At 43.1% G+C, this 14,166-nt stretch overlaps 1 protein-coding gene across 2 annotated transcripts in view; it reads left to right on the top strand.

Moving 5' to 3' along the window:
• The window catches only part of SETD7 (SET domain containing 7, histone lysine methyltransferase), a 47,945-nt gene that overhangs the window by 26,124 nt on the left and 7,655 nt on the right, over nucleotides 1–14,166 (top strand). For both annotated transcript variants that reach the window (XM_057727936.1, XM_057727937.1), the window contains exons 5-7: nucleotides 4,736–4,817; nucleotides 7,245–7,362; nucleotides 11,537–11,694. In XM_057727936.1, coding sequence (XP_057583919.1) covers nucleotides 4,736–4,817; nucleotides 7,245–7,362; nucleotides 11,537–11,694 — 358 coding nt within the window. The remainder of the gene's footprint in view (nucleotides 1–4,735; nucleotides 4,818–7,244; nucleotides 7,363–11,536; nucleotides 11,695–14,166) is intronic.

Genomic DNA, 14,166 nt, shown 5'->3' with positions numbered 1-14,166 from the left:
AATACATCTAGGCATTGATAGGCTTAAATAGTATTTAGCTGTTTGGATCCGAAGGAGATTCTCCAAAGGGTGGTTGTCCAAAAATAGGAAACCTGGCATTTTGCATTTAGGTCCAACTTGGGTTGTTGTAAATGTCTCCTTTTTTGTTTTTCTAAGTTAAAAATTGAGGCATTTTAGATGCAATATGGGATTCTGGTGTGGCTCCTGGAACAGAAAAAGGACATCCGTGGAAAAACTGGTGAAATCTGAATAAAGTCTGGAGTTCATTCAATAGTAACACAGCTATGTTGGTTTCTTAATTTGGACAAACCTACCATGTAACATAAGAAATTAACATCAGGAGAAACAGTGAGGGGCCTTGGGAACTCTCTGTACTATGTTTGCAACTTTTCTGTAAATTTAAAATCATTCCAAATGAAGTTGTTTTTTTAAAGTGTAACAGTAATCTTTGAACTTCAAGCTCTAATTGCTCTTCACATCCATTCTAAAAGGCGACAGTGTTCCAATGTTTAGAAATGAGGCCAGTCCAGCCAGGGGAAGATCCCAGTCAGTGATGCAGATTTTAAAACTTCAGAAGTGGCAGCATTTTTAGTGGCAAGAGTCTTGGACTTGAGTCACCTCGTTTGAATCTCAGCTCCAACATTTTCTGTATTATGGTTTGAGGCAGGTTAGTTATCCTCTCAGAACCTGTTTCTTCATTATAAAATAGGGATAGCAGCACCCACCATACAGCCCAGGAGGAAAGTTATTGTGGTCGTGTTACATTCTTCTTGGTGTAAGTATGAAACACATGTTGGGAGGTGAAAGTGATCGCCCTCAGGGGAAGATGATTTTTCTTAGAACTCCTGGTCGCAAATAACAAACACCCTCTTCAAAGTAACTTAAGGCCAAAAAAAAAAAAGGAGGGGCGTGGATTTACTGGCAAGATTCCAGCAGGCCTCAGTGCTTTTAAGGATAGGTTGAACAATTTGGGTCTCAGAAGGGTCGGGAACCATAGCTACTCTGGGCGACTGGGAGGAATCGGGCACCGTCTTTGCTGTGCATTCTGCCCCTTTGTTTCTCTCTCCTTCCTCTTCCACTTAGAATTACTCAACCAGCGACCGGCTGACAGATGAGGGCTTTCCGGGTTATGTGGCCTCTGGTCCAGTGGTTGGGGGAGGAGGAGTAGGAAGGAAACAGAACGCGAGTATCTCGTCGAAAATCCTTCTCACTGCCTTCTCCGCCTTTCTCTCTGTGCTTTTGGATCCACAAACCTCTTTGTCTCTCCACTTACTTCTTGCTGAGTTTCTCCTGTTGCCTCTGCCTGAAATGTCTTCTCTCCTCATCTCTTCACCTCTTTACATAGGAACTCCATTCCCTGGCCAATGCCTATTCCATCTTGTTTATTTAATGCCGTTGTCAGCACCAACTGAATGTTTCTTAGAAATGCAGGCTGTCAGGCCTACTTTGGGACTATTAAATCAGAATTAGTATTTTTCTTAATTTAACTTTGTAAAAAATTTTTATTGAAGTATAGGTGATTTACAGTGTTGTGTTACTTTCAGGTGTACAGCGAAGTGAATCAGTTGTACTCTTTTTTTTTTTTTAAAGATTCTTTTCCCATATAGGCCATTACAGAGTACTGAGTAGACTTCCCTGTGCTCTACAGTAGGTCCTTATCAGTTTTTAATTTTTTGGCTGCATGGCTTGCAGGATCTCAATTCCTGGACCAGGGATTGAACCTAGGCCCTCAGCAGTGAAAGCATGAAGTCCCAACCACTGGACCGCCAGAGAAGTCCCTGGCCTATTCCATCTTAACGGCTTGGGTCCCCTCTCAGAAGTAATGTTTGTCAAGTGATTGGGTGAATTCTAGTCACAGGTATAGTATCAATGATAGGGGAAAGGAGGAAAAGGAAAGGGTGCCGTCATTTTGCCCAGAGCACAGGCCTGTCTAAGGGAGTAGAGGGACGGACAGTACACATTGGAGAAGATGCATCAACTCCTTGAGGGCAGGAGGAGATGTGACTCCTGCTTGTATCTGCACAGCCCCTAACACAGTGCTTTACATGTGATTGACACTTAGTACATTTGTGAGGAAAGTTTTAGTCTAAGGAAAGGAGATGGGAGTTCACAGGAGAATTTCTGCACAATAGAACATGTATTCCACAGAAATGTTTGGTTTGAAAGTGTGGGTTTTTTTTTCTTTTTTGAACTAACTTCCTTTAATGGGTTGTGTGCCGGTCCAGATGCATTTGCCAGCCTTTCCTCACCCTGCTTTACTGCAGGGGGGCTTTGCCCCTTACAGGCTGCATTTCCCAGGCTCTTCTGCCTCTGGCTTCTGTCTGGGTTTGGCCACAGGCTGGGGACACAGAGACGGACAGGAGCAGGGAGATGCCCTCTCTGCATCCAGCAGAGTCCCCAGCAGTGGCCTGTCTCCTGATTCCATCTGCCAACAGGACGGTCCCCTTGGGTCCATTTCCTGGGCTCCCCCAGCTCTAGAGCTCCAGGAACGCCTCTGCCTCTGTCCCTGTGGCTCAGGGTTTTGGCTTCTTGCTCTTGCCAGTTTCTGGGCTTGTCATTGCCCTGTTTGGCTTCTCAGCTTTTGCATCCTCTGTGTAACCAATTCCCTGTATTAAATTCTCTCTCTTTGAAGTACTCAAATGGTCTGTTTCCTGGTTAGATACTGACTGATCTGATTATTTTCTGACTTTTACTTTGAGACATTAATTTGGGTTTTGATTGTATTAAAAAAAGACAGAAAGAGGACCTGGTAGCCATTGCTAACCACTTAGGAATTGCTTAAAGGAATAATTTGTGTTGCCTTAGTGCCTAAAATAATTGACTTTGCAGGAGTAAGTCCTCCAGTTCCAAAACTTGTTTCTTTACTTATTAGCCTTTGGAACACCGTATGTCTTCCTTGTGCTCTGAGAGGATTCTCTGAGGCTAATTCTTTGCAGAGAACGAATGTTAATTCTAGGACGGTTGTGTACCTTTGTTTCTGGAATAAATTACTAATTGGCTTCTGAACCACTTTAATAGAAATAAGGTGACTTTGTTAATGCTTTATCAAAAGCAGTCTGTACTCCTTAATTCTGGTGAGGCTGAATGTTTATTTTTAGTGAAGGAGACAATTGCCAAGGGTGGGTGGTTGGATTCTACAGACTATGTCTAGTATGAAGAAAACCACAAGAAAAATTTAAAACTATTATCCAATCTGATCTGACCAGAGAGATCTCAAATTTTCATGACAAAGCTTTTTCTCGATTAAAAATTTTAATTACACAAGCAGCTTTTAAACCATGTGAATAAAGAGAATTCAAAAGTAAAGATGGGATTTTAAGAGACACTTCTCATGGCTGTTTATTAAGACCTGAGAACAAAACTCCAGAACAAATCTAAAAACTATCCATTTATATCTTGCACAAGATATAAATGTAATTATAATTACTGGTAATTACTGGTGTAAACCTGCCTATAGGAAGCATGTTATCTAGCCAGTCAGCCACTGTTTCATTCTATAATATATTTTATTTATTTATTTATTTATTTATTTATTTATTTATTTATTTATTTATTTTACTTTGGGGTGGGTTGGGTCTTTGCTGCTGCGCTCAGGCTTTCTCAAGTTGCAGGCGAGTGGGGGCTACTCTTTCCTTGCGGTGCATGGGCTTCTATGTGGTGGCTTCTCTTGTTGCAGAGTACGGGCTCTAGGAGCGTGGACTCAGTAGTTGCGGCACGTGGGCTCAGTAGCTGTGGCTTCCAGCCTGAGAGCACAGGCTCAGTAGTTGTGGCCCACAGGCTCAGTCGCTCCGAGGCACGTGGGATCTTCCCGGAGCAGGGATCGAACCCGTGTCCCCTGCACTGGCAGGTGGACTCTTAACACTGCACCACCAGGGAAGTCCCTATCATGTGTTTTAATTAGAACTAATATTACCACCTGGTACTCTTCCCATCGACTAAGCATCCAGTTGCTGTATTCAATAATAACCTGAAAGTATCTTTTAGCAACTCAATTCAACATCACAAAGCTCAGCAAACAAAACAGCAGATTTTAATCCCCTCATATAAGAATATTTGATGTTATGGCAGTAACATCGAACTGTTATACTTATGATTCTCAAATCATAAATGATCTTAGAGGTATAACATCAGTTCTACCAAATGGTGTGGATGATACTTAGATGTAGACCATCCATGTAACTCCAAATGTTTATAGAATGAAAGAGCAAAAGTAAATTATGCTTTATAACATGGTATCCATCTTCATTATTATATTCTTGAGTATAGTGAAAGCATGTCAGGAGTAATATAAAAATTATTTCTTAGATTAACTCTTTCCTGAGTGTCTGTATGTATTTTTTCCACTTAGATATTCAGGAAAAGAAATAAAACCCATATGTGTATCTTTCACTAGGTAACAAACTGAAGAGTTGGGGTTTATGTACTCACAATTGTAAAGTCTCCTAAAAATAATGAATGTTATTTTAATCACCAAGAGATTCATGATGAAGATGATGGATAATGAAGCTAAGAATTTTGTTTGCACATTTTCTCAGCATAAGTAAACTTTCTTATCATAAAAACCTGTTATCATAAAAAGACTATCCATTTGTATTGAAGAATTGCATTCTAGTTGGTCTAACTTGAATAACATTTGTCATTATTTAACTCTTTCTGGTCTCATGGATAGAGAGGAATGTTTTCAATGCTCTTCCCTAACTCTGCGCCTGTACTGAGATTTTTGTTTGCTTTTTAGGTTCGGTGTATCATTTTGATAAGTCAACTTCGTCCTGCATTTCTACCAATGCTCTTCTTCCAGATCCATATGAATCAGAGAGGTAATTTTTTTCCTTGTGCTTTTAACGGCACCGTTTATGTGAGATTAAATAACCCTCGTGGTGAGAATTAGTGCTCCTTGATGGCCCTCTACTCAGGCCAAATTCCCGAGCAGAAAAAAATATTTATATATTCTGAGGAAGAGTGTTTTTATTGTCGTATAGAATCTGTCCCTGTAAGAAAGTTTCTCTGCCCATAAAGCACAGGACAGCCTGTGTGTCGGTCCCAAATGAAGCTGCTACAAGAGACAGCTGTTGAGCCAGGCAGCCAGCTCTGCCCTGCTCAAGTATCCCCTTGCTTGGGCCTCTGGTGTCACATTTGTGCCTCAGCCCCTGCTGGTCCCTAGGGAGCTTTTCACACTCTTGAAAGCTCTAGCTGAGGCAGGGACCAGATGCCTCCTTTTCTACTTAGCCCAGCTGAGGGGGTCTCTAATGTGGGATAATTTCTTTATTCACTAAGGGAAGACAGGAGTGAAACAAAGAAAATACCAGAAGCATAAAAACATTCCAGCTTATACATTACGAGTTTCTGATTCTATAAGCTCCCTCCCAGAGTGTCAAGCCCTGTTCCATTTCATATCCTATCTAGACTCTAGCTCATGATTCCTGGTATGGCTTTCTCTGGTCCCTTGTCTGGGGTTCTTATTGCCTAACAACTAGCTTGTCTGTGGGTAAGAGTGCCATCTGCAGTTGGCTTTCTCTTGGCCTCACTCCGCAAGCATGGCTTCCATTCGGTTTCTGTTCTGTCCCCATCTGAGAAAAAGACCTCTTGCCTAGTTTAACTGATAGGGCTGACACCACAATGTTACAATGAATGAATGGCCACTTTCTTGACACGAGGCTTTGTCCTATTTGCAGAGAGAAGGGTTTGGTCTCTTGTTAGTCCCCAAACACAGTCGTACCATAACCATATGTATCAGTCTTTTTTTGTTACTGTCCTTGTGATGCTGCCGCATAACGATACCCTCAGACTATCCGTGATTTACAAAAGCAAACATTTTCTTTTGTGCTCGTGCTTCTGTAGATTGGCTGAGGCTCAGCCACTTTTGACTGTGGCTCAAGGCAGCTCGGCTGGACTAGGCTACATTCCAGGTTTCGTTGGGTTCCGGACTGTCTCACATGCCTTCATTCCAAGACTCAGGCTAAGGAAGCAACAGCCCCCCCTGAGGCATCTTCTTCTTGTGGAGATGAGCAGAAACTCAAGGAAGCTGGCAGAAACTTGCCATGCTTCTTAATACTTGAGACCTAGCTTTGTAGTCACTTCTGCCCAGTAGCAAAGCAGATCACACAGCCAGGACCAAAGTCAGTCCGGCAGGATGGACTTGCTCTCTGCCTAAGCTGACGGGCAGTCACATGGCCAAGCGCAGGATGTATAATTCTGTCCCAGGGAGAGTCAAGAGGTGGAAGCAATAATTCAGCCTTCCAGGCCATCAAATAAGCAGAAGATCTATGTAACAGAAATCCCAGATGACCAGTTCCATCAGAGTCATTACATCACAGGGGCCGGAAGAACTGAAATCTTGTGGATGGGGCATGTAGTCTCTTAACTAAATCCAGTTCCGTAATCATGAGTGCTGTTTTCTAATAAACCAGTGGTTGGCAAACTTGTCCTGTAAAGGGCCACATGGTGAATATTGTAGGCTTTGTAGGTCTATATGGCAACTACTCAGATCTGCCTTTGTGATGCTAAAGCAGTGACAGATAATATTGAACAAATAGGTGTTGGCTGTGTCCCAATAAAACTTTATTTACAAAAATGAACAACAGCCAGATTTGATCCTTGGGCCAAAGTTAGCTGATCTGTTATCAACTCCTTTGTTGCGAAATGCTTATTGGATATCTTTTACTAAGTATTTGTCACTCTTTCAAGTAAAATATTCATTTTGGGGCTCCATTAAAACAGTCTTCCCTCCTATTTGGCATCGAGAAACTTGGGTATAGCTTTAATTAGCTTTGGGAAATGTTTGCCTTGTCCAGGAAGACAGTGGGAATTGTCATTAATTAAAACATACAAATTTGTAAAAACCTTATATCAAGCACTGAGTTAGGGCCTTCCCTGGCAGTCCAGTGGTTACGACTCCGTGCTTCTACCGCAGGGAGCGCAGGTTTGATCCCTGGTCAGGGAACGAAGATCCCACACGCCACATGGCCAAAAACAAATACAAAAACAACAAAAAAAGCGCACTGAGTTACTTTGTGAATATATACTAATAATCCCTTTATTAGAGAGCATTGAGAGACATAAGTACCAGTTCTCCAGTTTCCAATGCCAAAATATGTGGTTTTACTCTTTCTTACTTCCTCATTGGATTATTATGAACTGATATTTTAAGTTCTGTAGCTATAATGATATTTGGTGGTTGATGTAAGGGATGACATATCAAACTTAAAAAAAAATCATTATTTGCCCCCCCTTTTTTTTCTATTTAGGGTTTATGTTGCTGATTCTCTCATTTCCAGTGCTGGAGAAGGACTGTTTTCAAAGGTAGCAGTGGGACCCAATACTGTTATGTCTTTTTATAATGGAGTCCGAATTACACACCAAGAGGTGAGTGGGGTAGACGTGGAAAATCAGCTTGACTGGTTAAAGGGCTTTGTTTCAAACACCCTTAATTTTCTCATTAGTCCTTTTACTTTAATATTCACTAGGAATATAAAGGAACAAAAAGCTAGGCTTTTTTTGTAAAATTGCTTGGATATTGTCTTATAGCCAGCTTCAGACTGCCATAACAAAGACACCGTAGATTCCGTAGCTTAGGAACAACAGAAATTTATTTTTCACAATTCTGGAGGCTGAGAAGTCTAAGATCAAGGTGCCAACAGATTCAGTGTCTGGTGAGAGCCTGCTTCCTGGTTTTCATAGATGTCCCTCTTTTTGCTGTAACTTCGCACGGCAGGAAGGATGAGGGAGCTCTCTGGGGCCTCTTTCATAAGGCCACTGATCCCATTCATGAGGGCTCTGCCTGCCCTCATGACCCAAACACCTCCCAAAGACCCCACTGCCTAACACCATGACATTGGGGATAAGATTTCAACATATGAACTGGGGAGGAGGGGGCACAGAAACATTCAGTCTATAGCATAGTCCTCTTTATTTTAAGCCTTAGTATGATTTTTTTTTTTTTTAAGTTCCACAGCTATGTTATAGAAAATGGGCTGGTGCCATCAGGGAAACAGTAATTGCCTTGTATTGGACTACACCCAGTATGTGAAAATTTGAGATCCAACCAGACTCTGTCAATAATTAATTTCTGACCTTGGGTGGGGTGCTTTACAGGAAGGCCCCTACTTCTGTTTGGGCAAAAGCCATACAATAGCCTACATCTTTCCTGGAAGGGTTCTATTGCCAAAACAATTAAAAATTAAAAGTTAAAGAGTTGAATCCCCCTTGCCTGTAAGATACAATCTTTGATATACTTCTCAGATTTCATTTGTTTTTGTTTTTGTTTCTTCACTTCACAGCTAGCTTCCTTAAGGGTCTGCTTACAGGCAAAAGCTTGATGCTTTGAGCACAGCTAGGGCTTCCTGGCCTCACTTGTGTGAAGTAGATCGTCCTTAAGCTGTTCAGTCATATCCGACCTTCACGTATTCTTTTTTCATTCCTTCCTATGGAATTATAAAGGGCGAAAGGCCAAGAAATAATCAAGTCACTTCACGTTCAAAGCAACTGCCTGGGCAAAGATGTCAGCGCCCAAACCGAGATGTCACTGCAGTCAGGGACTGCAGTGCAGTGTCCAGTTGTGATGGTCAGTCCAGAAAGCCCGAGAAATTCAGCCCGTGGAAGGTGGCTCGGGGTATTGATATATAATTTATTCAAAAATTTTACATCTAAGGAAACTGAAGCCAAAAGAGGTTAAGCAATGTGCCCAAGGTCATAAATACAGTAACTGGCAGAGTTCAAGCAGGGTTTCAAACAGCAGAATCTGGCTCTGTGCTGAAACTCACTCTATAAATGAATGAGGTACCTGCTTGCCTTCATGAAGTTTAGATCAGAAAAATACACAGCTGGTGGCAACATAAGGTAGATGGTACCGAGTGCCATGTATCATATCACATAACAGGTCTGGAATATTAAGATCCACGAAGATTTTTTTTTCACTTTCATCACTGCTGTATCCCTTGTACCTAGAACAGTGCCTGGCGTATGGTAGGCACTCAGTCAATATCTATTGAATGACTATTAGCTACAAATAAAAGCGTAACTGTAGTTTAGGGATGGGAGAGATGGTATACCTCTGAGAGTCAACAGTTTTTGAATGAAAACGTGACCCTGTTGGTTCCCAAAGGCTGTCGTTGCTGGCATGCACAGATGCTGGGACATGTTGGTTGGGATTGGTTAGGAGAAGGAAAGCCTGCAGCTTGTATGGTGGGTAGCGAGTCCTCCTGTAGATAGGAAAGCACACTGGTTGTCCATGACTCTGCTGGTCGCACCGATTGCCCACCTGCAGCAAAGGTGTAGGACTTTCCTGGTGCTCAGTTTTGCATTCCTTAGGTTTTTGGTTCCATTTGATATTCTTATTTTCATTTTTCTTTGGCCTCATCCTTCTGTCTGTAGAGGTTCAAGGGATTTGGGGGCTGAATAGAGAAAAAGACCACAAGAGGCAGAGGCACACAGCAAGCTTTATAGATATTGGGTGGTGATTGGGTGGGATTGTGTGGAAGGGGGTGTCCTCCCAGTGTGAGGCTGTTCAGAGGCTTTTGGCGCAGGAGCTGCTGTCCAGAGGGGAGCAGGGAAAGGGAACTCCTGGGAAAGAGGGGGATCGGAGAGGGGGCTGACATGTCTTGGTGATGTGTAGCCTGGGAGGGGTCTCTGGGCCAGAGAACTCCAAAGGACAGCTACAGTCAGGCATCTTTTTGGTCCTGGGTTTATCTATCTGCTCCTAGCAGATGTGGGGTGAGGTTTCAAGGATGAAGCAGACCTTGAATGGCTAAAACTCTGCTCTCTTTGGGCTATTTAAAACAACAGTGGGGTATGGGGCTTCCTAGGTGGCGCAGTGGTTAAGAACCTGCCTGCCAGTGCAGGGGACACTGGTTCGAGCCCTGCTCCAGGAAGATCCCACATGCCGTGGAGCCGCTAAGCCTGTGTGCCACAATTATTGAGCCTGTGCTTTAGAGCCTGTGAGTCACAACTATTGAGCCCATGTGCTGCAACTACTGAAGCCCACGTGCCTAGAGCCCATGCTCTGCAACAAGAGAAGCCACGGCAATGAGGAGTCCGCGCACCACAACGAAGAGTAGCCCCCCCTCGCTGCAACTAAAGAAAGCCCACGCACAGCAAAAAGAGACCCAACACAGCCAATTAATAAATAAATAGATAAATTTATTAAAAAAGAAAAACAGTGGGGTATGTAAAAATTTGAGTTTGGTGGTGATAGGCTTTTAAGGTAACAGGTCTCAGCCAGCAGTGAAGAAATAAATAACCTAGGGGCCCATACACAGAGGCAATCTTTGACTCGTTGGCATAACACTCACCTGCTTTTTTTTTTTTTTTAACATTTATTTATTTATTTTTTAATTTATTATTTTTTTGGGGGTACACCAAGTTCAATCATCTGTTTTTATACACATATCCCCGTATTCCCTCCCTTCCTTGACTCCCCCCCCCTCGAGCCCCCCCCACCCTCCCTGCCCCAGTCCTCTAAGGCATGTTCCATCCTCGAGTTGGACTCCCTTTGTTATACAACAACTTCCCACTGGCTATCTATTTTACAGTTGGTAGTATATATATGTCTGTGCTACTCTCCTGCTTCGTCTCAGCTTCCCCTTCACCCCCAGCCCCCTCCCAAACCTCGAGTTCTCCAGTCCATTCTCTGCATCTACGTCCTTGTTCTTGTCACTGAGTTCATCAGTACCATTTTTAGATTCCGTATATGTGAGTTAGCATACAGTATTTGTCTTTCTCTTTCTGACTTACTTCACTCTGTATGACAGACTGTAGTTCTTTCCACCTCATTACATATAGCTCCATCTCATCCCTTTTTATAGCTGAGTAATATTCCATTGTATATATATGCCACATCTTCTGTATCCATTCATTTGTTGATGGGCATTTAGGTTGCTTCCATGTCCTGGCTATTGTAAATAGTGCTGTAATAAACTTTATGGTACAAGTTTCTTTTGGGATTATGGTTTTCTTTGGGTATAAGCCCAGGAGTGGGATTACTGGATCATATGGTAGTTCTATTTGTAGTTTTTTAAGGAACCTCCAAATTGTTTTCCATAGTGGCTGTACCAACTTACATTCCCACCAACAGTGCAGGAGAGTTCCCTTTTCTCCACACCCTCTCCAACATTTGTTGTTTGTAGATTTTGTGATGATGGCCATTCTGATTGGTGTGAGATGATACCTCATTGTGGCTTTGACTTGCATTTCTCTGATGATTAGTGAGGTTGAGCATCTTTTCATGACTCACCTGCTTTTAATTCAAGATATTTCGTTATTTTTGTGTGTCTTTGTAAGGGACTTTAAATCCTTTTTTTCACATGAGATAGGAGGAAATCAATAAATAGTAAGTTGAGCTGCCTGGCGCTGCTCACATATGCCTTTTGCATCACCATTGTGCAGGGTTTGCACCATCGAGGTATAAGGGATGCCTTAGGCTCTTTCCATGTATGTGGCACTCAAACCATGAAGTTAAGAATAAATGAGTTAATATCTCCAATGTCCTTTGAGCTCCTGGGAGGAAGGGCCTTTCTAATGTTCGCTTTCTTGTTTTCTGCAGGTTGACAGCAGGGACTGGGCTCTTAATGGAAACACCCTCTCCCTCGATGAAGAAACAGTCATTGATGTGCCTGAGCCCTACAACCATGTCTCCAAGTACTGTGCCTCCTTGGGACACAAGGCAAATCACTCCTTCACTCCAAACTGCGTCTATGACATGTGAGTAGGACACCAAGCTGCCAGTGGCTGGGGCAGTCCTGTGCCTCGGGGCCCCAAGAATGAGGAGGGCACCTCAAGAGTGTTTTCCTGCCCTCCCTCAGAATATCTGAGGGTCCTCTGCCAGGGGCCTCACAATTATGACTTGAAACTCAGAAGTGAAAAGTGCTTCAAAGAGTAGAAATGCTGTACTCAGAGACGTCCCTGGCAGAGCAGTGGTTAAGACTCCGCTCCTCCACTCTAAGGGGCACGGGCTTGAGCCCTGGTCGTGGAACCCGTATGCCACGCAGTGCGGCCGGAAAAAAGAAAAGCTTTAAAGAAATGCTGTACTTAGTGGTTGTTGTTTTATTGTGGCTTTTTTTGTCCTTCAGTTGTCTCATTCTGGAAAATTAAGGATAGTGTCATTTGAAGTAATAGTACAAACTGAAATGACTCTGCACAATGGAGATTAGGGAATCCTTTTATGATCTGAAAGGAAGGAGGACAATAAAATCCTAAGCCTAGGGCATGTGGTCTCGGTGTTGGAAAGAAACCTATAAAATCAAAGAGTCCCTGTCATTTGACAATCAAGAGGAATGAAGTAGTGACACATGCTGCTACATGGATGAGCCTTGAAAACATGCTAAGCACCAAAAGCCAGTCACCAAAGACCATGTCGTGTGTGACTCCATGTATATGAGTAGTCCGCTATAGCCACAGAGACAGGATGCAGATCAGTGGTTGCCTAGTGCTGGGCGCAGGGGTAAGAGGAGTGGAAGCTGATGGCTAATGAGCATGGAGGTTCCTTTTGCAGCTGATGAAAGCTTCCAAAATTGGTGGCGATGGTTGCACAACTGAAAACCATTGAATTGTACACTTTAAATGGATGGATTTTATGAGCCATGAATTATATCTCAACAAAGCTGTTATTTTTTAAAAAATCAAATAATCCTGCCTCCCTCTCAGTTTGAGCCTCCCTTTCCAATGGTGCACTGAACCTCTTGGAAACCCATTGATGAGAACCGTACCCATTATCCACAAAGGCAGCTGTCTGGACAAACAAATACGTATGGTGGAATTAGTTGTTGGGCTCTGATGATTAGAAAGTTTTTTCCATTGAGCCCAAATGGGTTCCTCTACAACATCCAGTCCTTGGCCCTAATTATCTCCCTTTCTTTCCTGTGTACAGCGTCAATCTCTCTTCCACAGAGTAGTCCTACAGATGTGTTAGTAGTTTTCGTGTGGCCCCTGAACCCTCTCTTCCCAAAGTCAGGCATCTCTGCCTATTCCTTAAAGGGTACAGCTGAGATTCCATGTCATTGCTGTCCTTAGCTCAGCCTGAGAATGACAGTTCCTCCTAGGAGTCAGACAGCTGTGTGCAACCTTTTCTGCTCAGCTGTAGTTTGCTGTCACTTAGTCCTCTAGCTTGTTAACATAAGCAGGATCAGATCAAGTGCATTTAATCTGTAGGAAAATTGCCAGGATTTGAATGTCCCTTCTTGCATCCCTGAGATGGCTTTAAAATTGTTCTGGCAGTGACTTGCTCTCCTTGGCAGCTAGTACCAAGCACTGAAGCTACAACTTCTGTTTAAAGGGCGGGTAGAAATGGCAAAGGACGTGTGTCATGTGAAATGAAACTGACACTGTTATTAACTCCAAGGCTTTCATGGCCGATGTGAATTAGGCCAAAGCATCGTTCCAGGCTGCACACAGCTGAACAACACGCCTTTAAAGCAGTGGTAACTAATGATAATAAATGCCACTTAGGCTGCCCCTTAAAACAAATGAGTTCTGTGATTCCATGGCAGGGACATGATTTTTCTCATCAAAAAGAAAAGAGCACAGGAGACAAGAGAAGGAACCATTTGTGCAAAATCAAGTACCTCCTCAGTTTTTTTTTCAAGCCCAGTGTGAACGATTAGTTATTTGGGGTCATGGGGAGACTACCTGAATAATAATTGAAATCATATTCAGATGCCAGTCCCTGGCATTCATTTGTTTCTAAAACACTGGCACTGTTATGCCCACTTTAACATAAACTGAAGAGTACTTCCGTAAGCCGCCTTAACTGTAGTCTGCTACCTCACGCCCAGGGGACAGATAGGCAGGAATTGCTCTCCGCACTGTACATAGAGGTTAGTCTTCGACAAGAGGCCCAGCTGTGTGGCCCAGAGGTTTGGTCTGAGGGCTAATTGTGCAGCCAATGCTTCCTGAGCACTTTCTCTAGGTCAGTGCTGTGCTGAAGGCTTCTGTGCAAGATGTCATTCAGTTCTGCCAAGAACTTCATGGGGCCACTCGTATTACTGCTGATCCCAGATCAGCGACAAGAAAACGCAGGGCTCTTGTCACAGTGGAGAAGCGCTCTTAACCGTTGTGCCTTAGGGCTGCCTTGAAGAATGAGCACCTGAGATTGAGTTCTTTCTTTTCAGTCTGCCCATTTCCTGCTCTCTGAAAATAATGATTAGCAGGAAAATGAAAATACAAGAGGATGATAAG

This window comes from Hippopotamus amphibius, chromosome 3, assembly GCF_030028045.1.
Source record: "Hippopotamus amphibius kiboko isolate mHipAmp2 chromosome 3, mHipAmp2.hap2, whole genome shotgun sequence".
Lineage (NCBI taxonomy): Eukaryota > Metazoa > Chordata > Mammalia > Artiodactyla > Hippopotamidae > Hippopotamus > Hippopotamus amphibius.
Note: the sequence above shows the minus strand (reverse complement) of the source record. Positions and strands in the feature narration are given on the sequence as shown.